General features: G+C 42.4%; 3 protein-coding genes and 1 long non-coding RNA gene across 9 annotated transcripts in view; 2 read left to right on the top strand and 2 right to left on the bottom strand.

Moving 5' to 3' along the window:
* The window catches only part of ino80 (INO80 complex ATPase subunit), a 42187-nt gene extending 40211 nt beyond the window's left edge, over positions 1-1976 (top strand). The window contains exon 35 of the mRNA XM_037751696.1: positions 324-1976. Within this exon, the coding sequence (XP_037607624.1) occupies positions 324-571 (248 nt within the window). The 3' untranslated portion in view covers positions 572-1976. The remainder of the gene's footprint in view (positions 1-323) is intronic.
* Positions 1977-4356: 2380 nt separating this feature from the next.
* Positions 4357-6710, bottom strand: chac1 (ChaC, cation transport regulator homolog 1 (E. coli)). The gene is made up of 3 exons (XM_037751226.1): positions 6089-6710; positions 5918-5953; positions 4357-5300 (listed from the first exon to the last, which is right to left on the bottom strand). Exons 1-3 carry the CDS (start codon positions 6269-6271, stop codon positions 4908-4910), a joined length of 612 nt encoding a protein of 203 aa, XP_037607154.1. The 5' UTR covers positions 6272-6710; the 3' UTR covers positions 4357-4907.
* A 7144-nt stretch (positions 6711-13854) lies between these two features.
* On the bottom strand, positions 13855-24228 carry dll4 (delta-like 4 (Drosophila)). Its single transcript, XM_037751220.1, has 11 exons — positions 23800-24228; positions 23405-23665; positions 22972-23029; positions 22065-22328; positions 18914-18974; positions 17491-17621; positions 17109-17278; positions 16798-17017; positions 15683-16421; positions 15440-15548; positions 13855-15005 (listed from the first exon to the last, which is right to left on the bottom strand). The coding sequence occupies exons 1-11, from the start codon at positions 23851-23853 to the stop codon at positions 15000-15002; spliced, it is 2073 nt and encodes a 690-aa protein (XP_037607148.1). The 5' UTR covers positions 23854-24228; the 3' UTR covers positions 13855-14999.
* LOC119477247 overlaps positions 19103-24688 on the top strand; it is a 95304-nt gene continuing 89718 nt past the window's right edge. For 4 of the 6 annotated variants that reach the window (XR_005204207.1, XR_005204210.1, XR_005204211.1 and 1 more), the window contains exons 1-2: positions 19103-19770; positions 21759-21833. This is a non-coding gene — a long non-coding RNA (uncharacterized LOC119477247). Of the gene's footprint in view, positions 19865-21758; positions 21834-24688 lie in introns of all 6 variants that reach the window. The other 2 variants (XR_005204212.1, XR_005204208.1) reach the window with 1 other exon arrangement.

Consider the following 24688-nt stretch of genomic DNA (forward strand, 5'->3'; position numbering starts at 1 on the left):
TGGGTTTCAAATAAAACATTTTCTGAAATGCAAATACAAATAAATAGAAAAAATAGTTTCAAATTGCTTTAATAAACGGTCCACATCTTATGATCTACTCCTATAAAGGTTCTATGACTTTAACTGATTGAACTGTTATGATGTGTTCCAATTCAAAATTGATATTGAAATACAGGAGCTTTATCCACCATTACAAATTAGTAACTAATTGATTAATTAACTAAATAAAGGAAGCTTCGATGCAAAGAATTTGCCACGTTTTCTCTTGACGACACACACACACACAGAGAGTAACCATGCTCCATGTCCGTCCCACCTTCCAGCAGGCCTCGCTGCATCCAGCCTCGCTGCATCCAGCCCCCTGCAGCCTTCCCTGGGCCGGTCCGGTACCAGCCCCGCCTTCAACCCCAGCAGGAGCTCCTCTCCCCAGGCCAGAGGAGGCGCCTCCACCCCGAGCCCCCAAAAACAGCTGGCCCAAAGCCACCACCACCACCACCACCACCACAGCAGCAGCAGCAGCCACGGCACTGCCAGGAAAGGCAAGGGCCCCGGCGGTCCTGGGGCGCGATAAATAATGCACACACACACGCTGTACACACATGAATGTGCCCTCACACACACACGCACAAACTGTCTCAATATAGAACACACACACACAGATAACTGACCTACTCTCACTGTGACGCCCTACGCCTAAACTAATAGGGAATACAGTATATATATACAAAGTAACAGAGGCTCACTACCTGGAGGACCATGTTGTGGCAACTAAAATGACCCTCTTGACACCTACACACACACACACACACACACACGGTCATTTGAAGGTACAGTCCCTACCAGCCTCCAACATTTCTTCAGTTTCATTTTAACGTGTCCGGGTCAGTGGACAAAAATCTGCCTTGAATATTTTTGTTTGCGTCGCAACAAGAGTATTTCCAAGTGCTTTCTGAGAAGACAGACTGTACTTTTCTATTCGTGACAGGAAACTCTTTTGATCGGCTACCTAGCTGTGACGTGAACCAACACATGTAGCTTAAAGGGCTTTGAGATGTTCGCCCAGTTTAGGGGAGGCAAAGGAGTTTCCGTCAAAATGCACTGAGCCACGTCTTCCATGTTTTTTTTTTTGTTGGCGTTATTGATTCTCATACATGTACATTAGGTTATTTAATTGTTCTGTAGATACGCTCAGTGCAAACTGGTGGATGGTTGTGCATTTCACAGAGCTTAATGTGAACCCTTACAAACCCACACCTTACCAAACCATAAGCTTTTCTACTAAAGCTCCTATTTTTGTAATAAAACGACGTGAGTACCCACACCGACATGGCAGGTCTTAACATTTTGAAAATCCGTAAAAGTGTATTCCCGTACAGACGCAAATGAAACCCGATGATATATTTTTTGTCTGATGGGAAAATGAATGAATGGATGACGTGAAAAATGATATTCCAAAATGAGGGGGTACTGGTTGATCCGGCAATGCTGCTAACGGTAAATTTATGAATCACTCAGATTATTTGGTTGTCTATATTTAAGTTATTTGAGTTATGTTTAAAAAAAAAAAAATGGCAATTTTCATGCTAATTGCGAAATGGGGTTATTCACCTGTAAAACAGTGTACATTGTACTGAAGCCATTTTTTTATTTTTCCGAAATTAGTTTTTTGTGATGAGGAGTCTGTGGTTCTCTTTGATGTCATTGATGTTTTAGGAAGAAAAAAAACAAGAAGAAGTTTGCATCAGTGTCCTGAGTTGAGCACTACATGTTATCGGTTTGTTTGTTTTGTGTTAATAGTGTGATTAAAATATGATGTTCTATATTGATTGTACATAATGATGAGAGCGACATTTCCTCTGGCTTTTCCCTCATTTGCCTGTCTATTTTTATAGGTCATGTGTACATATGAAGAAAATGCATCTGCCGTTTTACTAACAGGAGGAGCCAACTGAGAATAAAAGAGTGCTAAATCAGCATTTCTGCTTCTTTTCAATCATTTTGTTTTTCCAACTCTGTCTATGTTAAAACATCTGAAAATCCTGAATCCACCTTGCCAGCTGAAGGGCATCCTTCGGCTTTTTCTTGAAGATAAACCCTTCTGCATGCAGCACACTTTCTTTTATTGTTCCTGGGTCCATGTTTTGTGTTTTATACTCCAGGTTTATGCAGCTTTGCAGGGTTTTTTAGATACAAATTGTCGTGCTTTTGCAGCCCTGCTACGAATATCAACTTCACGTAGCTCAAAAAAAATATGTGTAGACTATCACGGAGGTATTGAATCAACTGTGGCTTTTGGAAACCTTACCTTTGTGGTCTTTGGCACCAGATACGCCTGCAGTCAGAGGTTCCAATTGTAGTGTGTAAACATTTCTGAGATATAAAAGTCACTGACACATGAAGGTCATTCCAGATCTCTCACCAAGTCTGCAAACTATAACCACATTTCCCCGCTTTGTGTTCAGTTTTCAATTCAAAAAATCCTGCACACAGTTCTCTATACTAGACAATGTTCAATCTCATTTGGAAGACCGCCCCTATGTACCCACACAGGTCACCAACTATTCCAGAAACCAAGTGTCCAATTAGTTACCCAGGATAATCTACAGACCTCACCAAGGACGGTTTTCATTGGAACTACTTTCTATTGAAGAAATAGTTCCTATGAAAACTGTTCACAGGAATTGGGACATTGTTTTTGGAAAGAAATGTTGCTATTTCCTAATGTAGTTTTTAAGTGCTTTGAGCAGCAAAAAAACAAATTCCATTCACCTCCGTTGTATTGGTGGATGAGGTGGAAATGTCAAAGGCAGATATTCAATAGCACTGTGAGTTTGTGAGTAAGATGGGTTTTTTTTTTTGTAATTTGGGTGAACCGACCCTTTAACAAATAATGTAAATAATGCAGTTTTGACGTAAAAAAAAAAACAACCCATAACACAATCAAGGTAAAGTATTATATTTTTTTATGATTTGTATTTTACTTGAGTTTTCAGAAAATTATTAAAACAATAGAGATTGAACATGAAACACAAAACAACAATTATAACTACCTATAAATGTATAGCCATGTAAAATACAGTAAACAGATACAGAAAATATAGCTGTATAGAAAAGGAAATGAAAAACTTAAATACGTACAAGAATAAACCAAAAATAGACAATAATAAACTAAATACAGAATAAAAATAAATTAATAAAATAATGTGAAGTGCACCTGATCATGTCAGTATACTTTCTCATGGTTTTGGTGAGAGGCCGGTGAGATTTTCATCTCGATGAGCGCCTCAGCAGCATGTTCTTCCTGGTGCACTCTGACATGACCACCGAGCACACTGTAAACACAGGACTTCCAGGTCTGAGCTCGTTCCCGGCCGGCGGTTATATAAGCCTCTGCAACTAGATGGACTCTGGACTTGACTCGCGTCCAAGGTACAAGCTGCTCCGGCCAGCGTTTTGGGAGTGTCTGATGTATGTTTGTATATGGGGCATGTATCCAGAGTCATCTGGATGATGATGATGCTGAGTACATTCTGCAAACAAGTCAAACCTGCATCTTGGAAACGAGCCTCAGGCCTGGTGTGGTTGTCCAATCTGGCATGTACATATGCGGTTGACATATCCATTTATGTATTATGAGCAATATTTTGTGTCTGTCTGGTTCCCAACCTTTGACTGTTTGATTCTGAGGCTTTTTAAAGGCCTAAAGGAGGTGATTTTCAGTAATTCTTAAGAAAAAAAGCACCAATTATTGAAGTGCGTTGCCATATTTTGTTAAAACCGTAATCATCTTGTGCCTCTCAGATTTATCAAAGGACCCCTTAGGGGGGTTTTGATCAGTGGTCTAGGTCTAATTCAGCCTTTGTGGCCTTTCATAGATGGATGTAGACGCATCACACTGCCCTGTTCTCCAGATGTATCATTTTATTCACCACAAAAACTATAGAAAGGAGGTCACATAAATGCACAACGCATATTGTACTTTCAATTTGCACAGCAGCTATATCTTTAATTATGTTTTATTGTATTAATTTCTTTTACCTAGTTAAAAGTAGTTGGTATGTACATTTATATTAGAGATTTGTAAATAGTGTTTTTCGTACGTACTGCATGTTTTTTGTGTGAGCAAAGCACATTTTTTATGAGCTATGTTAATTGCTACCGTAACAATCACAATTTTCTCTGCAGACGATTAACAAAGTCTATCTAAATGAAGCTTTATTGGAGTGATCAAAGCTATGACCCACATCTTATAGGATGTTTTGTACAAATCAAATGAGGTTGGTTGGCAATAAATTTGTATAAATTCCATGTTCAGAAGAAAATTCATTAGGGAACAAAACACAAAAACAAAAATAGTTCTTTTCACTTTTTATTGGTGTTTGTAACTGGATGAAAAAGTTGCCACAAGCAACTTCTTAAAAAACAGTCTGCACCTTTAAAAAAAGAAAAGAAAAAAAAACACAGCAGCCACTTGGTGAATTGCAAACCGTTTCAACCATCACCACAATTAATTGCTGTACCGTCTGTGTGGAGCGGACGGAATCAGAGCTGTGCAAATAATAAAAAAAACGTTAATGTGCCTTTTAAAAGACAGCAGTGTACAGATGTTTACAGTTAACAATCCAGTCATCATAAATTTCGTAACAGATGTACAAACATGTACCAGGTGTTAACATTACAACATGCTTCATCAACACTGCATAATGCTTCGGAAAAAAAACACTTGATGACATGCTTCCCTTTTGTTAACACGTCAGTATTATTCAATGGATTCAAGTACACTGGATGGTCCATTTCACAACATGAAACATAGATGAAGTGGTATGACAGGTGACAAGCCTCAATGTTAGTGTGTAGTGTAAATGTATTCATCCACTATATGAGCTAGTGAGACAAAGGGGTACGAGCTACTGGGCTGCTAACAGATAGGACACCGCGGTCAGCGCCGCCGCCTCGATGGAGAACAGGTGATGGTCCTCCACGTGCGGGCAGCTGCTCCTCATGAACTTGGCCAGCCGGAGCAGATACTCCAGGTTGTGGCCCGTCTTCCCTCTGCACACGGCGATCTGGACGCCGATCATCTCCGGGCTGGCCGGCCCCAGGTACAGGGCGTTGTCCGAGGTGGCGATGTACACCAGCGCCTGAACCGGAGGCTGCTTCTTCTCCTCCTCCCCCTCGGGGAAGAAATCCACCATCTTGGTGACGTAGCCCCCGCAGGCCGTCTCGCGCACATTCAGGTACTTCAGGGACTCCTCGACTTGAGAGCCCGTCACCTCGAACGCCACACCCCAAGTGCTCTCCTGTGAGGAAAGAGGGAAAACATGAGTTATTATTATGCATTATACACTGAATTTTCTGAAGCCTGTAAAGCAGTTTCTACAACACATCCACCTTATTCTCAGGGGTGTTACTGTAGAAATGATTATATCCGTAACTTCCGGTTAAGTTAAGATCATTAAGCTTAACGGTATTTATGGCTCAGAGTGACGGCCAGCATTAGACTACAGATAGCTTCAGTACGGTTATCTGTGCGTAGGAAAAAACTAAACCTCGTTACTATTGAAGTACTGATCTGCCTCAGAGCTTTTCAGATTGTTCATCACTTCACCGTCTGTAGCAACGGAGTCAATAACGTAGCAAAATATTCTAGTGTATGTTATCTAAGGCCACTTCTTCAGGTGATCCTCCATCCGCCCATAGTAGAAGGCAGAGCTATGTGATCACATTATCCTGTCTGAGCTGTAATAGGTGGTGTTTTACTAGATTTATTAATACAATCGCTCTAGGATAGCGTTACAATGGAAAATTATTCAGTGACACCACGCACTGGAAGTTAGGAACAATTCACCCTAGGCATCATGGGGACTAGGAATAAGGTGGGTAGCAAAACCAACAGGAAGTAGAGCGTTCCACTTACGTCATCATCTTCAATCAGCGTCACCACTCTTCCGGGCTGCAGAGAGAGAGAGGGGAAAAGAAATGAGGTCACGTCATTGGACAACGCCTGAAAGCAGTCTGAGCTCACACCGTGCCAAAGTAAGAACATTATGTGCCACAAAGTTAAGCAAAAACACATTTATTATCTTACCAACTCATTGTTCCCGCGGTGGAAGTTGTCTCCGTGCCAGAAGCGTCTCTTGTAGCCTTGAACGTAGCCCACCTGGCTCCTCTTGTACCTGAAGTCAGGCTTCCACACCAGCGACCCGTACCCGAAGATCCACAGGCTGGGGCTGCTGCTGCTCTTCACGGCGGTGATGTCTTGAGGCTTCATGTTGTGTGTTGACGACGTTCAGATGAATAGATGGATAACAAATTGATGTTATTAGATAGATAACTAGCTACCTAGTGTTATCTTCCTCCGGTCCAGCAGCAGCGGTACCGGCTGGCTCGCAGGTATACCGCGGACGGTATTAGAGCGAGGTGCGAAGATGGAGGTTCGCAGGTGATGGTGTTGCCTAGCACTATGCATTGCCGTTGCGTTACAGTCGCCGCATTATGACCTTAAAAATCCATGGCTACCACCGCCTAATGCCTTTAAAACCAAGCAAAAACAATCACAAAACGTGTGACATCGCGAATTTAACGCTGACGAATGAAAAAGATGAAGGTTTTGGTGGTAATAATGGCGTTTCTTGGATGTTAATCTTCCCCGACGGGACAAGAAGCGGCGGTTGGTTTGAAGCGTTTCCTCCTCGATAACATGGCGCAGCGGTTCTTTACGTGTTTATATACCAGTCCAGTGCGAGTGGGCGTGTCCATGTCAGTGTGTTCGACCAATCAGGCTCGTCCTCTATTTCGTTTCATCCAATCAGATTTCGGTGCGTTGAATGAGGCGGGACTTCAAACCAAACCGGTTACGCTATTGGCCTAAATTTAACTTGAATCTTTCAATCTGATTGGCTGATGAAATGTCCCTCAAACGAACTCGATTTGTGATTGGTCGCCTCTATTGTCACTCTCTGAAATATATTTCCATATGGTTTCAGGATGATGTGGCTGATGCAACTTCTCACAGCAATTTCTGGGCCTATAGCAGCAGCAAACCAAGCAACATACCAAGACATTGCATCAGACTTGAACTAGGAGAGAGACGCCTATATATAGGGCAATGTATATTGTTTATGTTTAATGTATATTTATTGGCATGACTGTCAGGTGAACAATATTGCCAAAGCGTCAATTCAATAATAAATACAAATAAAAAAAAGAACAAAATAAAAACAAAAACATATATGTACATATATAAAATTCATTGAGCAAATTACAATATATAGATAATTAAAAAGAACATGCATGTTAATGGAAGAAAACAAAGAAGTAATTAATGTTTGTTGTGTCAATAAAACAAACAAACAAATAAAAAACAATTAATAACAATATATTGCAGTATCAAAGGATAAATGTAAAAAACAACAAAAAAAAAACATTAAATATATTATTTCACAATATATACCACAAAGAAAACAAAAGGAAGAGTATATAACATTTTATTTGAAGTTAAAAAACAACACAAATAGGCATAATTCTTCCTGTGGGAATAACATGGCCTGAACCCAGTACAGATGGAAATCACTCTTGTGTGTGACATGTGAGTACGTTAATAAGCCCCTACATGGATGTTCAAATGAGCCAGTGCCTCTATAGTCCCACAGCGCAAAAGATCCAAAGGCAAGACAAAGGTCACTGACTGCTGAGAATCTCTCACCACCACCACATACATCTCAGCCCTCTGCAACCAGGGAGAGAACTTGTTGAATGAAGGTGTGGACAGGTACTTATCTTTACACATTCGATGTAGCCTATTGTACAGTGTCGGAAAGTAATGAAGTATACGCCTATATTCACTCAAGTACTGTCCTTAAATACAATTTTGAGGTACTTGCACTCTAGGCTACTTGAGTATTTCCATTTTATGCTACTTTATACTTCTACTCCACTACATTTTCAGAGGGAAATATTGTACTTTTTACTCAACTACATTTATTTTACAGCCGTTGTTACTAGTTACTTTAATCAACTTATTAAATATGATTCATTATTAAATATTAAAGGCCCACATCCCTGGGAGAGCCCCTGAAGCAGAACCTTGAAGTTTTCATAATTAAACACCACAATCTGAAAGGGACCAGTTTGCATATTGAGGAATTTTACTTTTGCTACTAAAGGGACTGTTTGTAACTTCTTACACGTATAAATCAATCCGGGCTCGTGTCCCAAGCGTGCTCGCGTGTGGCTACGCTGTTCAGACTCAGACTCACCCAACACAAACTACACGGAAGCACCAAAACCGCAAAGTTATATCTAGTGAAGCCCGTCTTGCAAAACAGGGTTGGCCGCAGTCGGAGAACGTGGGGGAGACCGTAGCTTTGGTCTACAGGGCCGTAGTCTCTGCTCCTCTGCTCCTCTGCCTGCTTGCCTTCACTCACACACCGCGCGCGTTACTCACTCAGCTCGCTCAGCTCGTTCCACCTCTACACATGCATGCATGCTCACTCCTCACTGCAGAAGAGTTAGTTTAGCTCTGAGAATATCTAGTGAATGTACAGTGGATGTTTTTGCAGAAATAACTGCTGCAGCTCCTCCAGACCAACAGAGGTTTCCCGTGTCTTCTGAAGTGACGGGGCCCCACAGCGAGAAAAGTCATCGTCTCCGACCGGGTGCCGGTGTCTCCCTCCGGCCGCGGTCGGGAGGCTGAGGCAGGAAAAGCCAACACTATGATCAGCATTGATTCATGGAGAGACCTTCGTCTGGTCAGCTAACATTACTGCCAAGCAGGTGAAATATAGAGTGATATTGTGGTTTTAGCTGACGTGTGTCGCCTCACTGTTTCGAGCGATGCTCGTTCATGTCTATTTAGAGCGAGCAAGTGAGAGCCCGACACTGAATTTCGTTGACTTAACGGCCACAGGTGTCGTTGTTACAACCAATTTCTGATTCTTACAAACAGTCCCTTTAAAGTACATTTTGCTGGTTATACTGTAGTACTTTTATTGTAGTAGAATTCTGAACACATGACTTTTATTTGTAACAGAGTATTCTTACAGTACAGTATTGTTACTGTTACTTAAGGAAAGAATCTGAGTACTTCTTCCTCCACTGCTATTGTGTGTAATCACAGGTTAATTGCAGAATTATTCAAACTTTGCTAACACACACATAAGTCCCTTTTTCCTACTTTGGCAGCCATCTATAGTCTCATAGAAGAAATGCCTGATTTCTGAGTTGATAACCACCCCAGGTTTAGACTGTGGGTGGACAACCCATGCACACATCTAATAAACCAAATACTTGGAAATAAAATAACTAAAGTAAGAAAAACGCAATAAAGAATCAAAACTGCCAAATCACCGTCCACAGCAAAGACACACCAAGAGAGATAACAGTGATCAGAGAGATGGAAGACGTGATCAAATGTACAATAATGCCCACCTCTCCTGCTGGATCAGATATACTGTAATAGCAGAGGCTCATCTGTGCTCAATAGATAGATTATCTATAAATAGCTGGCATTATCTGCCTTGATAAGTGGCCAGACAACTGTATCAGCTCTTCATAAATCTAAAGCGCCACACAATCCAGGCCTTTTGAGCGACCCTGTGTCATGCACAAGCTTCCATCCCATTATGCCATGGCCTTTCATGTCCATCCACTCCTCCAGCCTGCTGCTGCCACAGTATCTCCGCCGGGCTGCTCTAAGCACAGGCCACTATAAGGCTCCACTAAGCCATACTGACAGCACTGCCTGCATGTAATCTAATCTAGCGCTGCTTGCTTCGATGTTTTGACTAGTCGATTTATCAAATATTCACCAGTCTATTTGTCTTTGCTGTCAAAATAATGCATTTAAAATAGATCGTCATTCAAGCCCCAGGCTAACTACAAATATGAACTCATGTAGTAACATGTGTGCCCTAAATATCCCCGCGTTTCTGCTTGTTTATCCAGCTCACAAGATATGAAGTATATGCAGACAAACAAGATATACTGCCCTGGTTAAAGAGGGGTGGAGGCAGCACTGCATATATCACTCCTGCAACAATGAAAGTGGAGGTTGTGTTTTTTTTAGTATGATGTAAACATTCTTTAGTAGGTCGGGCGTTTGTTACTCCGAAATCTGCGACCGCAGAGACAGCAACGCATGAGGTCACCATTTCTGGCGGCTGTCATCGGAAAATGTGACTCCACTGTACCTGTATAATATGAGGCAAATATGTGACAGAAATGATATAAAAGTAAATTGTATAAAAACATAAATGTATTTCAATATTTTTACTAGGGCTGTCAATCGATTAAAATAGTTAATCGTGATTAATCGCAAATTAATCGCACATTTTTTATCTGTTCAAAATGTACCTTAAAGGGAAATTTGTCAAGTATGTAATACTCTTATCAATATGGGAGTGGGCAAATATGCTGCTTTATGCAAATGTATGTATATATTTATTATTGGAAATCAATCAACAACACAAAACAATGATAAATGTTGTCCAGAAACCCTCACAGGTACTGCATTTAGCATAAAAAATATGCTCAAATCATAACATGGCAAACTCAAGCCCAACAACCCATGGCCCAACCCATTTTTCAGTCACATATCTTGAGGTCAGAGGTCAAAGGACCCCTTTGAAAATGGCCATTCCAGTTTTTCCAGTTTGGAGCGTTATTTAGCCTCCTTTGAGACAAGCCAGTAGGACACAGTTGGTACCAATGGATTCCTTAGGTTTTTTAGTTTCACATGATACCAGTATCCTCACACTTTAGATTTATAAACGAGCCTGCTACAACCTCAGAAAGATCAGTTGCATTAATGCGTTAAAGATATTATTATTATATATATTATATATATATTATGTGCCAAATTTTTCCAGTAGGTTTGTCTGAATTATTGGTTCATCTTGTATTTATGATTTATGGTTGAAGTCAACATAATACAAATCAGTTTATGTGCTGAACAAGTGTACCTGTGGTTTTATTTTGGCATGTACTGACCACCTATTTCCTGTGTGTGGGTTTTTTACTGACACCTAGTGTTAATTAATGAGACGACTACAAGCAGCAGTACAGGGCAAGGTTACAGAGGACTGAGTAACAGCATCATAATGTATCAATATGATCTCTCCACACATGCATGTACAAACACATGCGTGATCAGGAGCCAGATGAGGAAGAGACAAAGAGTTGCAGCTATGAAAGAAAGAGCTAAGTAGCAGTTCTGCGCTCTTGATTGTGATTGAGCATCACCATTTTTTGAAAAAGTGCCATTTAGAGGCACTTCCACATTCCTCATGAAGAGATGGGAAGATTTGAATTTCAAATCTGTGACATCCGCGTCACAGATATCCCCCCCTCTTCCTCCTCCGGAATAAATAGTTGCTGATTAGCGTGTTTGTCTGCGCTCTCTCTCGCTTGTTTTGAGGTTGTTTTCCTGAAAACCCCGAGTGCAGATTGAAGAAAGCGATGCGTGAGAAAAGCAGTTGGCCTGCGCCGGCATGTTCTGCATTTTTTTTTAATCAGGGAGGAAACAGGAACTGATGTCACGCAGGTCACAAACAGGATGCTGTGATTATAACACAATGAAAATGCCCGGCCGTGGCTGTGGAGGACCCCGAGGCCAAAGAGCAAAAAGCTCTAGCATGTGTTTGCCACCGCGAGCGAGTGTTAAAAGAGGGTGTGTGTCTGCTTATAGGTGTGAAGGCTGGGTCAGGTAACAGATCACAAATCACGAGGGACTTTAACTGGATGATTAATCGTTGTGAATGTTTTTCTTGAGCCAGACCGGAAGCACCTTTTTTTTTCAAACTTTTTTACGCACACACAAGCCCCTTAGATGAGGATGCCTAGGTCAACAGGCTAACAGGATGCGTGCGAGGGAAAAGCCATCCAGATTCCCAGCCGAGTGTTGATTGCTGATGATTAGGGGGTGTTGACTGTCGCAGGATTTCTGTTAATTGGAGGCAGGAGAGGTTTTGCATTTGATGTGGACAACACATTTTCATAAAAGGGATTTTCAGACACACTGGAACAAATTATAAGACTGATCCATGCATGATATCTCTTCAACATCAAAGAATGTTTTTGGCATCATTGGGCAAAAATTCCATAATAACTTTTCATCATATTATAATTCAAGTGTTCTGAAAGAGACTTCTGCACCTCCTCATGGCTGTGTTTTCAGGCTTTAGAACATCAAGCCCGTGACGGGAGACGTTTGCCAATCACAGGTAATTTCAGAGAGAGCGTTCCTATTGGCTGTTCATTGACCGGAGGAAAACAACCATTCAGAGCCGAGCTGGAGCCTTGCTGTCTCTGAGCAGCTGTCAATCACTCGCAAACTCCAATGAAACGGTCAAACTAGGCAGCGCTGATCAAATATGAATCAATATTCTATCACTGTAATGCCTATTTCTCACCTCAAATGTTTTCAGAAGCATCTTGTAGTGTACTGTTTAGCTGGAAAATGAGAAAGTTTGCTCCGGCTGGTGGGCGGTGCTTGGTATTTCCTCAACTGATCTCAACATGGCTGCAAACTTTCAAATTTTACAGCTAAACAGTACACTACAAGATGTTTCTGAAAACATTTTACGTGAGAAATAGGCATTACAGTAAGAGAATATTGATTCATATTTGATCAGCGCTGCCTAGTTTGACCGTTTGATCGGAGTTCACGAGTGATTGACAGCTGCTCAGAGACGGCAAGGCTCCAGCTCGGCTCTGATTGGTTGTTTTCCTCCTGTCTGTGAAATCTTGCAGATGCCATTAGGAGCACCTGAGGACAACGGAGGACATGATTTTTTTCAGATTACCTGTCTCATGCACTACTGTCAGGATATAGTGACCGATTTAGAAAAATAACTTTTTTTAATCATATTTGCTCCATTTCTACCCACTGCAGCTTTAAACTGTATGGAACGACAGCATAAGGCAGAGCAGATGGCTCTGAGAAGTTTTCTAAAATCATTTTATTTCTGTGGATTCATAGCAGATCCATTCGGTTTCCCCCTCCCTCCCCTCCGGTGCCAGGCCCTCTCCCCCCAGCTTTGTCTGCAGGAGTGGGTGGTACAGAACCGGGCATTGAAATATTGCTCTTAACCCTGAAGGGGAGGCCGGCAGTTGGGGAGCCTGTAAGTACTCGAGTGTGTTTTTTTATGGGAGGAGGTCTGTGCACTCTGTGTCATGCACACTGGGCGAGAGGCCTGGCATATGCTGCTGTTTTTATGGCACTACAGACTCACTCCGCGCTCCCCCCACGGCATCTGTTTGGTGGGCTGTGTGTGTGTGTGTGTGCGCGGACGCGTGTGTGTGTGCGAGCATTATGAAGGGTGTTGGTTTGTGGGGGGTGGGGGGCGTTCCCCTTTGCCCTGCGCCTGGCTTTGTTTCGCCATTTCCAGCTTGAGGGGGTGGTATCCGTGGAAACGGATTTGAATTTCAAGCCAATTTAGGGCCAGAGAGAGAGAGAGAGAGAGAGAGAGAGAGAGAGAGAGAGAGAGAGAGAGAGAGAGAGAGAGAGAGAGAGAGAGAGAGAGACAGAGAGAGAGAGAGAGAGAGAGAGAGAGAGACCGAGGGGTGGGCGAGCAAGCAGGGTGGGAGCCAAAGGCGTTTCCAGGAATTACTCGAAGTAGTGATGCTACAGTTCATGTTTCTACCTACTGTCCAAAACATTAAATATGATGTGTGAATATGGGAGAGCAGCTGGGTTTCATATTCATAAACCTGCTCACAATTTAAGAGGTCTAGCAGATGGGTATGAGAGTATACAGGATGAAGCAACAATCTTCCCTAGATAAAAAAAATAAATACAAGACACATTTGATCATCATTTGTACTCAATTTCATTATTTAAAAACACCTCAAAAATAATTTTCCATTTACCGACATCAAATTAAAAACAGTTTTCAAGGAAGTTTTATTCTTCAGAAGTTTGGTCCTTATAAATATGCATTATATACAAAATAATATTATAAAACATATAAAGAGCAGTGTGTCATATTTAAATTAAACTCTGGAAATAATCATTTTAAAAAAATTACATTATTGGTTCTGTAGTTTTTGAAATTTATTATAGGCAGGCAGTGGTGTGACAGTCTTTTCTCCTTGTTTTCGAGTCTCTTTGTTTTTCTCAGTTGGGTTGCATAAAAAAAACTTTTCTATGCAAACTTTTTCTCTTGGATCTTGCTGGCACGGCACTGACTATTGCGCTCCTGTGGTTTTTCTCTTCAAATCCCTGTTGATTAAAAAGTATTTTCCCCGATTTTTTTTTTGTAGTAGTGCAAATGATCCAAGAACAGACAAGGGCACAAATTTAGCATTCAAACCCCCTCTCTTTTAAGGCTTCTAGTGAATTTGGGCTGCATACAATCTTCACCGTTGCGTGGAAAAGTCTGTCATTTTCACGTGATTGACAGTTGAAGATTAGTTTCAGACATTCATAACTCTCAGTGTTTGTGAGGTTGGATTGTGACAGTGGGTGAGTTCACTCGTCTCGACCCTGAGTCTTTGCATAGCAGGCGAAGCTGGCAGGAGTGAGTGTGTTGGGGGTGAGGGGGGGGGGGATTGGAAGGGGTCGAATCTTAGGCACCTTTTTTTACTGATTGGTTGGCTGTCAAAGTCATCATGATTATCACACAAGGCCGGGTCAGACACGAGGGATCCACCTCCTTCTACTGTCCAGGATGGGCGAGATTTTAAATTAATATTTGAGTCTTCACACCTTGCGTAGTCAGTCTATTCGCCAGTCCTTTTCAACCATTGTCACAACTGAGAGGAGGTCCTTCACTGTACATGTTTTGCATACAAACACTCGGTCAACATAAAGTTTCTGTTTTTTTTTCAGAGCAGAAGTTTCTGCCCTCTCCAGTTCTCAAGTGTTCCAGAGCAGCAGTGGACATCTAAAACAATCTCCAGTCTCTTCTCAGCATTTGTAAACAATCCAGAATATTTTATTCTGCCTCGATTGTGTCTTTTTTTTCCTCGTTCCCTTTTGCCTTCGGACCCCTCACAGTTTATACCTGGAAGGAAAAAAAGAAGAGAGAAAAATTGTAAAAAATACAACAAAATAAAGTTACACTCTAATGTGCTTTTTGAACTCTTGTAGGTCATGGTATCACCGTTATATTTTCCTTGGAAATGAAACATCTTAAAAATTCCACAAAATGCCACAGCAGTAAAACATAGCACCTCCGAGACAGAGCGGAGCCAAACATGTGTGAGGAATCAGTATAAGTTCGGACTTAAGGTCATCACATAGCCAGGATAAAGAATCGCCGGTGTAATTTACACAAACCAATAATGCAGTTTACCCAGAATTCAATCTTTCTACGATGAGCAGTATCCTCCTGTCATAAATGTTGTTGCACCAGTGAGGAATGGTGCACCTGGGACAACGTTTCAAGTAGGAGGATGGGCGGAAATGCAGATGAAGATGTGATGTTTTTTGGCTTACCTCGGTCGCTATGACGCACTCCCTCCTCGCCTCCGCTATAACGAATACCGACTGGTACATGGAGTCTCTTGAGGAACATATCGTTGATATCCGACACTCTGGCTTTTCACTGCAAACACAAATCACGCTTTGCGTTATTACACAAACTCAAAGCACATGGCGGTGCTGTGCATTATAATCACATATACAGTGAGTTGTTAAATATATAGAAACTATGAAGAATGTGAATATGGTTTTTCTTACCTGTACATTCTACTCAAGGGCATTTTGTCTTCTAAACATTTGTCATAAATAAGACTTTTATCCTCGTGTGACTTTTCATCCTTGAACTCCTTCGATTTAGAGTTGTAAGAGTCCAAGTGATAGTTTTTATGGATAAAGTTTGATTTCTCCGAATCGCAGTCCACCTCCAGGCTCATTTTCTGGTTGGTGTTTTTCAGCTGCGACTCCGGGATCAGGTTGTCTTTCTGAACGTTGGACAAGTTGTTCATAGTCTCCGTGTCTCCCCTCTCTCTCTGGGCCTGCCTGTGGATGTGCCTCAAAGCCAATCCCACCATGCACAGCAGCACCAGCAGCGCCACCAGCCCCACGGCCAGAGACACCGCCGCCCACTGGAAGCCGTCTTGGGTCTCTCCGTCGGTCACGGGAGAGGTCACGGCGGCGAAGAACTCGCAGCGAGGCCCGGTGAAGCCTGACGGGCAGATGCAGGTCGCCGGAGACTTGCCCGGCCCGCTGCCCCCGGCGCAAAGCCCCCCGTTGAGGCAGGGGCGAAGGGAGCACTCGTCCAGGACTCTGTCGCAGTTGCGTCCCCCGTACCCCGCCGGACAGGCGCAGGTGTAGTCGTTGATTCGGTCTTGGCAGGTGCCTCCGTTGAGGCAGGGGTTACCGGCACACTCGTTGATGTTGATTTCGCAGCGTTGGCCGATGAATCCCGCACGGCAGCTGCAAACGCGCGCGCTACTGTGGATCAGACACAGTCCTCCTACAGAAGAAAAAGGAAGACAAGACAGAAAAATTAGCATCCATAAACCTTCCCATGAGGCTTCAGTTCACACATCTCCATCAAGTGTGACCACAGCATTGTTCTCCCAACGCAAGCCAATCTCAGAGCCCGACATGTTTACAAGAAGACAGAAATCAAGCCATGCTGGATATTTGTCCCCTTTTTCATCAACAACCGCGGCGAGCCGTGGCGACATTTACAAGCTGCTGCTCCGAGCTGCCGAGTGTTTATACGGAGGACAATAGACACCAAGTTCCCACCAATTCCTGTTGTTCCACACTGCTTCCACTGTTGCAGGAATTTGAAGGGGGGGTAATAAGCGAGGGGAAGTTCAGAAAGGGGAGGAAGACTGTACCATTAGCGCAGGGAAGCGACGTGCACTTGTCCACTCTCTTCTCGCAGTTGAGTCCGGTGTAGCCGCGGGGACACTCGCACATGTAGCTGCGGCCATTGTCCTTCTCCCAGCACTTGCCGCTGTGGAAGCAGGGGGAGTCGGCGCAAGTCAGCAGGCTGTGCTCGCAGTGGGAGCCCTCGAAACCTTGGATGCACGTGCACATGTAGCCACTTTCCAAATTCTGGGGGGAAAAAGAAAGTAAAAGTTAGGGCGGACAGTTAAAAAAAAAAGTGAAATATACTAAAATATAATGTGTGTTGTTTCCAGCTTACTGTGCATATCCCTCCATTCCTGCAGGGGTTGCTGTCACACTCCTGCATCTCCAGCTCACAGTTGACCCCCGTGAAACCCGGCAGGCAAGTGCATGTGTAGCTGCCCTGTCCGGTGTTCATACAGGTGGCGCCATTCACACAGGGATGGTGATGGGTGCAGAAGTTCAGGTCTGGGGGAGAGAGAGAGAGAGAGAGAGAAGAGTGTTTGTTTACAGGGAGGAAAAAAAAATAATCTACCCCGGATGTGCACAAAGCTAAGAAACAACTTCAGGGGTAAAGCTAATTTGCTAATGCCTTCAATTTAATTCAAATGAATACAAGTAATATGAGAAGATCTCTTAAAAAAAGGAACAGCAGCAGTGGTCCAAGTTGTCGAGTGTACCTTGGTCACATAATAGGCCTCCCCAGCCCTCCTGACAGTTACACTGCCACGGCAGCTGGCAGGTGCCGTGCTTGCAGGCCGGGTACTTCTTACACTCGTCGCAGAACGTGCCCTGCCAGCCCTCTCTGCATCTGCAAAAAATGAAAAAATATGTTCCTTGATTAATCACTTATTCCTCATATTGTAGAACTCCTAATTGCCATGAATAACATATCTGAATCTGGCACTTGAAACTTGCCAATTTCAACTCTATTTAAATCATGCACACAGTCGACTTAGAGGAAACGAGAGCAGACATCTATGCTGTACAGCCCTGTCATGGATTAGCTGGCGATTACATTAAGAAATCAGTCATCAATCACGTAACCAGACATTAATAGCTGCACCAGAGTTGGATACAGTCATTAAATGCTCATATAAATCCATCACCAAAAAATTAAAAATTAAAAGTGATTTTCAAGCACTGGTAATTGTTTTTTCCCCTCAACCTCATGACATCATTACACATTAGTTATTGCATGCAAACAACTTTGTTTTTTTTTGTGTAACCATGACGAATAATGATATAAGTGTAGTCTACATTGCAAACAATGTGTATGCAGTGATTACAGGGTAAACAGAGGCAAACAATCACAAAGGTTTGTGCAGTATATTAAGGATAAATCATGACAATATAATAGCACAAAGGTGAAATATTGCTTTCAAGATTTCTGGCAGCAAGCCAACAGTCGAAGCATTTTTTTTTCTTTTCTTGTTTCCCATGAATATCCGTTTCTCAGCAACCTCGTCCAAACCATGAGATTGTGGGACTTAAGATGTACTTTTAAGGTTTCAACATTCGCTGAGTGAGCAGAGGCAGCTTTACGGTGTTGGGTATCTGAAGGGTTTAACCTACATTTGGGCTAGGAATTTAGCGCTGGGAATGATGGATTTGTGTCTAAAAAAAAGAGGGCAAAATAGGATTCAGGGGGGAATTTCTCACAGAGAGCAGAGCGAGTGGGTGTGTGTATGTGTGTGTGTGTGTGTGTGTGTGAGTTATCCTTGCTGGTGAGTGAGTGAGTGAGTGATACTGGGGTAGTGACAAGAGAGGAACATGGGAAGCAGAGCGAGTGACGCAGGGAGACGAGTGAGGAGGGAACATGCTTACATTTTGTTGATTTCCTGACCTTTAACCTCTCTTGATAAATGCTATGGATGCTAGAAAAGCCTATGTGAATCTTCAAGGGATGAAATATCCCGCTTTGATTAGTTGTATATAAATATAATTTGTAGGAGGAGACAGAGTTGCTGATGTAAGACAATGAACTTTAAAAATTGTTTTTTTTTTTTAGAGAAACATAACACTGTGTGTCCCATATGTGTACTACCTTCCTACTCAACAGCCAACACCTATTTCAACACTTCCCAATTTATTAATACTTACACACACTCCCCGGGTTTGGAGCAGTTTCCATTCCTCTCGCTGCAGCCCTCCAGACAGATAGCTAAAGGAAAAAGGAAAAAAAAACTTTTCAGTAAGTCTGCAGATGTTTCTGGTGTCAAAAGTTTCACAACTTTTCAAATTGTTAAAAAAAAAAATATTCAGATGCAATGTAAGAAATACTCTTACAATGAAATATATGCAGTATAAAATAACAGTGTGGAGCCACTCACACTCTATAACAACCAATGCTGCAGAGGCCTCATTCTCTTGAAATAGCCCACTGTGAGCCTGTATATGTTGAAGTACATGAAGGCCTCAATCTGTCTCAACTTTCCTTCATTTGATCTAAACCTGTCCGCCACACCCCCAGCTGCCACAAATCGGTTGAGGGTTTTGTTTGTCCTGTTTTAAGTGTACCGGTCTTTGCATGACAGTGATTCTGCAGGGCGACATATCAGACGGCTGACGGTAAGCGGCCGGTTTAGTGCGGAACAGATGCTCGCTCTCAATAGCAGACAGCTGTCACTATTGTTGTTTGTGGTCTGCCACAACCATATTTGCAGCTGCTACTACCGCGCGCCCCAACAATGGGTAGGGGGACTAAACATCGATGGCGCGTGGCGGATAATAATGCCCGCGATTAACCTTGGCGCGTGCAGTCAGTCGCCCGCCCGAGCTCCTCCTATCGATGCACGCTCACCCCCCCCCACCCGTCTGCGGATTAGGTTACCGGGCACGCGCGGTACAGTATGGAGGTACCAAAAAGAGATAGATGTTATTTTAACAGCAGCAGGAGCTCTCAGTTCTAGGTGGGTGGGACTTTCTTTAGGCACAAACTGGAACAAACAAAACTCCAGGTAAATGCACACCTGTGTGAGCTGATTTAAATATTGACAAGCTAAAGAAGTAGCTGAGCTCGAAAGTGACACTTAAATTGTAACAAAACACCAGGTAAATGCACACCTGTGTAAACTGATTTGAATGTTGAGAAACTAAGGATGTAGGAAGTGACTCTTAAATTGCAACAAAACGCCAGGTGAATGCACACCTGCGTGAGTTAATTTGGATATTGACAAGCTAAGGAAGTAGCTAAGCTAGGACATGAACCTTAAATTGCAACAAGACGCCAGGTAAATGCACACCTGTGTGAGCTAATTTGGATTAGTGATGGGAATTCAGGCTCTTTTTAGTGAGCCAGATCATTTGGCTCAGCTCACCAAGAAGAGCCGGCTCTTTCGGCTCCCAAACGGCTCTTCGTTTTTACCACTTCTGCCTTTTATAATTCAGCCAGATTTATCACTGTTTTGACCTATTATTAGCATGTGTGCACATATATCACTTAAATTATTCAATATAATTATACTAAACCTTGTAATTTCCAGAATACCATAATTTTACATGCTGCTTCGTTTCAGACTGTCACTCATCTTTTCTGCTATTCGCGCACCGCACTCCTCTCTCTTTCTCTCCCTCCTGCTTTGTACCTGTAGACCGCGCGGAGAAGTTCGTCCTATCATTCTACCTTGAATTAAGTAAAGAAAAAAAGAAAAAAACGTCTCTCGGACGGGAGCCGGCTCTTATCGTTCACTTAAAAGAGCCGGCTCTTTGAACCGGCTCGTTCATGACCAACACATCACTAACTTGGATATTGACAAGCTAAGGAAGTAGCTAAGCTCAAAAGTGACCCTTAAATTGTAACAAAACATCAGGTAAATGCACACCTGTGTAAGCTAATTTGAATATTGACAAACCAAGGAAGTAGGAAGTGACTCTTCAATTGTAACAAAACACCAGGTAAATGCACACCTGTGTGAGATAATTTGGATATTGACAAGCTAAGGAAGTAGCTAAGCTAGGAAATGAACCTTAAATTGCAACAAAACGCCAGGTAAATGCACACCTGTGTGAGTTATCACACCTGTGTGAGTTAATTTGGATATTGACATGCCAATGAAGTAGATGAGCTAGATAGTGACCCTTTAGCCTTTACAGCTGTGCTCATTAGCTAATCTTCTGGTTTAATTAGGATGATTTTGACCCCTACTGCTTGCCTGTGGTTATCTTAAAATCACAGTTATTGTGCTTTTCAACTGAGTTTCTTCCAACTTCCTAAACTATTTAGGCCCAGGCTTGTTTAAATTGATGCATGGGAGTGAGAGAGAGAGAGAGAGAGAGAGAGAGGGGAAATTATAGTGTGTGAAAGATGCCCAATCTATCTTTCTCATGTATATTTTCTGTAGTCACCGGACGATTGATGTGTCTGTAATTGCAACACGTGAGCCCATCTGGTTAGAATTTGGCGCCACAGTCAAAATAGCACATGCCAATTTCTCTTTCGCCACCGAGTGACATGGATGACAGATCCGCTGTCACCCCGTGCGGCCACACATCCAGCACATGGTAACTATTACTCTCACGGTGCCTCCTTCCAATCTACTCTTTGATTAATTTGTTTTGGTGAAAAAGGGCCCTTCGTATTGTGGAGCCAAATGGCACCGGGCCTCCTCCTCATAGACCCATTCAGAGCTGTCCAAAACATGGGAGTGTTGGCCTATGATTTGGCAAAGCGGGGTTAGCACGAGTATAATGTGCCTGTTGTCATGCTAAGCCGTCTGTCCCTCGACCCATATTCAATGAGTGTTCACAAACCCACAACCAATTACACAACGGAATTATATGACTGCAAATTATATGAGGCATTCTACACCAAAATTGCCTGTCAGACTTGCCAGATATCATTACGTCATGTCTCGTTTTAGCACTCAGCATCTTGTGGCCTTAATGATGATGACCTTTGGGTTATCTTGCAGCTTAATAACTAGTGATATCTTTTTTTTCTCTCCAGGACTTGAACCATGATGATGAAGGTCAAAGGTTGTACATCATGAGGAGACCTCGCAGAAGTAACAACTCTTTTAAGGTAAGGACCCGATCCTACAACGAGTTCTTATCATACCACAATAGGCCGAAACAGATTGCGCTATCTATAAGTCATTTGCAAACATCTGGATGACCCTCTTGTGTTAAAAAAATACTTCAACACAGGCTCAGAGCAACACTGAACAACAAAACTCCATATAAAAGAGAGCAAGACCAGTGCTGATATACAGTAAATCATCCAGGTGAATAGGCCTAATAGAAGATTCCTTACGTTCTTCGCAGTATTTCCCCTTCCAGCCAGGCAGACAGGATAACTGCCCGTCACGGTTGCAGGTGTAGTGGCCAAATCGGTCATCCCGGGGCGCGCATTTTTTGGAACAACTTTCTCCGTAGTAGCTTTCGTTGCAGATGAACCGGTAAGAGTATCTGAGCTCTGTCTGCTTTTCAGGTTGTGTATACTGAGTCCAGTCAGTGCTTACACCCAGCTGTCTTTGGATGGCCATGAAGCTAATCAAAAAGTCTGGGTTGTTGGTATCTGAAAGAGGAGAAAAAGAGAAGGAAGTCAGAATTAATGTAGGAGATCTATAACCTCTTTTATGTCCTGGGATGATTGTGTGGTTTTGTGTCAAGAACTGCATCATAAATGGCTTGTGGGTTCAAAAGTCATCCACTTTCGCTTTAATAATCTGCCCAGCACCAAGCTGCATCCCTTATCAAATCCCGTACAGCTTAGATGAAAGATAAACTCAGGTTGAAATTTCCTCTTTCTTTCCGTCAGCGAAAACATTCCCAGGCCCAGTCCCCTCTTCCAAAGGGCGGAACAGAGTAAGGTGTAAAATACAGGAAGATGCAGTCAGGGGTTTTTGGCAGGCGCTGTGTATTCTCACCAAAGCCCACGGCTCTTTCCCACGACCAAAATAAACCAGAGGAAGTTCAATTGTATTGGGTATAAGAATGAAAAAGGTGTTCTGAAGTTCATAACAAAGGAGTGAAAATGTGTGAAATTATGAACAATTAACGGGAGGGAAATGTTGGGTGACTGAGCTGTATTTAATAGGCAATAAACATTTTGCTTTTTTATGTGCATGTATTTGTGCAAAAAATGGGGAAACTAGTTGGAAGGGTGTTAAAATGTACAGACAGAGCTCCCTCCTGTGGTGAAAAAACGTTGCACTTACCTACAGGTAGATTTCCATAAGGTGAATGCCAGGCTTCAATTATTAATGAAAATGACCCCTATAAGGACAAAAACACATGCAGTTCATTAATATCCATTGTATTTTTTCTTAAGATCATAATTTACACATTTTCTTTTTTCTATTCTGTTTGATAGACTGCTGCTTTTCTTTAAAGAGCCATTATCAATTAATATGTGTCACAATGATCATCAGCATGGCCTTGTGGGGTTTTGAAATGAACGACGTCGCAGCAGTCCAATCTGTTTGTCTGCTAGAGTATTACCTAATGATATGGATTAGATGAGCTGACCAATAACCGGTGCGCTCCCAAAATGCACAGCAGTTTACACACATAAACAACACAATAGCAGTCGCTGTATACATAAAAAAAACCCAAATAAAAGTGGATGCACTGATCCATGCATGCTCTTACCGGCCATCCAAAGGTGAAGGGTATCTGGATCGGTCTGGGTAAAGTGCCACTGTCCTTGGCGCTGAAAGAGTTTGTCCCCAGCACCGCTGTCATTGTACTTCCAAAGATGCAGTCACCTGGCGAGACCACAGCCTGATAGTTCTTCAAGCAAATCCTGAAATAAGTCCTGCAGCTGGGTTTGCACGCGTTCCCATTTGCCAGCAAACCTTTGTGGTTTTTAAATTCGTGCAGATCGAGCTCAAAAACACCGGATCCAAATACCTAAAAGAGAAGGAAAATAGCAATATTTAAATAGCTTATTCTTGTATAAGTGAAACAAAGTGGCTCATCTCCATCTCCATCTGTTTGGACCACCCTTGCATAGGAGATGCGTTTATCCTCCTTCATATATATACCTGTGATATCAACGAGGTGCTGAATGCGATGGTAAAGGTGAACCAGGCTGCCATCCTTTCTCGCTTCTCCAGGGCAGCCAATAAAAGCAGTTTCCTATTCCAAAGTATTTACACCAAGGTAAACAAATGGAGAAAAAAAAAATAAAAAAATCATGTATAAATCCTTCTTCACTCCCAGGGAGTAGCGTATAGCTCCTTGTTTTTGGCGTGCGTCAAAAAGCTGTCCAGAGAGAAAAAAGCGTCTCCAAGTTATCCAAAAGGTGAGACCAATATCCACTGCTTCTTTTTTCTGTCAGCAGGCGTCCTCTGTCTCCTCGCGTGGTATACTGTATACTCCACAATGGTCACTCCGTCAGAGCTTGTTTTGGTGCTGAACTTGGTGCGTCAGTGCGCCACACGGACGTTCATCACTCGTCTTATTACACTCAGTGAATGAACCGTGGTGCGTCTCCTCCCAGATATATAGACTTTGCACTGCGCTTGCTCATTACATAAACCGTCAATCACTCCAGCTGACGCCGCCCACTCTACACTGTTAAGAATCTCCCAGTAAAATAACAGTAAAGAACTGATGGCAGCAGAGGGTTGCCTTTATGTTACTGTAACATTAACATTATTATACTGTCGCTGAAATGTACAGCTTTGTACTGTCAATGAAAAATACAGTTTGAACTGTTTTTTTTTTAATTTTTTATTAATTTCACAGTATTTTACAGTTAATTTACTGTTTAAAGATACATTATATAGCTGCTTTTCACCTTTCTTTTACATTATTTTACTGATTTTCTTTAATGCACTATTTAGGTTGTGTTTTTTTAAATACATTTTAATAAACATTATTTTTTTGCCTTGATGAATTATTTATTTATTTGACCTTTTATTTAACCAG

Source organism: Sebastes umbrosus, chromosome 18 (assembly GCF_015220745.1).
Source record: "Sebastes umbrosus isolate fSebUmb1 chromosome 18, fSebUmb1.pri, whole genome shotgun sequence".
In the NCBI taxonomy this organism is placed as follows: Eukaryota; Metazoa; Chordata; class Actinopteri; order Perciformes; family Sebastidae; genus Sebastes; species Sebastes umbrosus.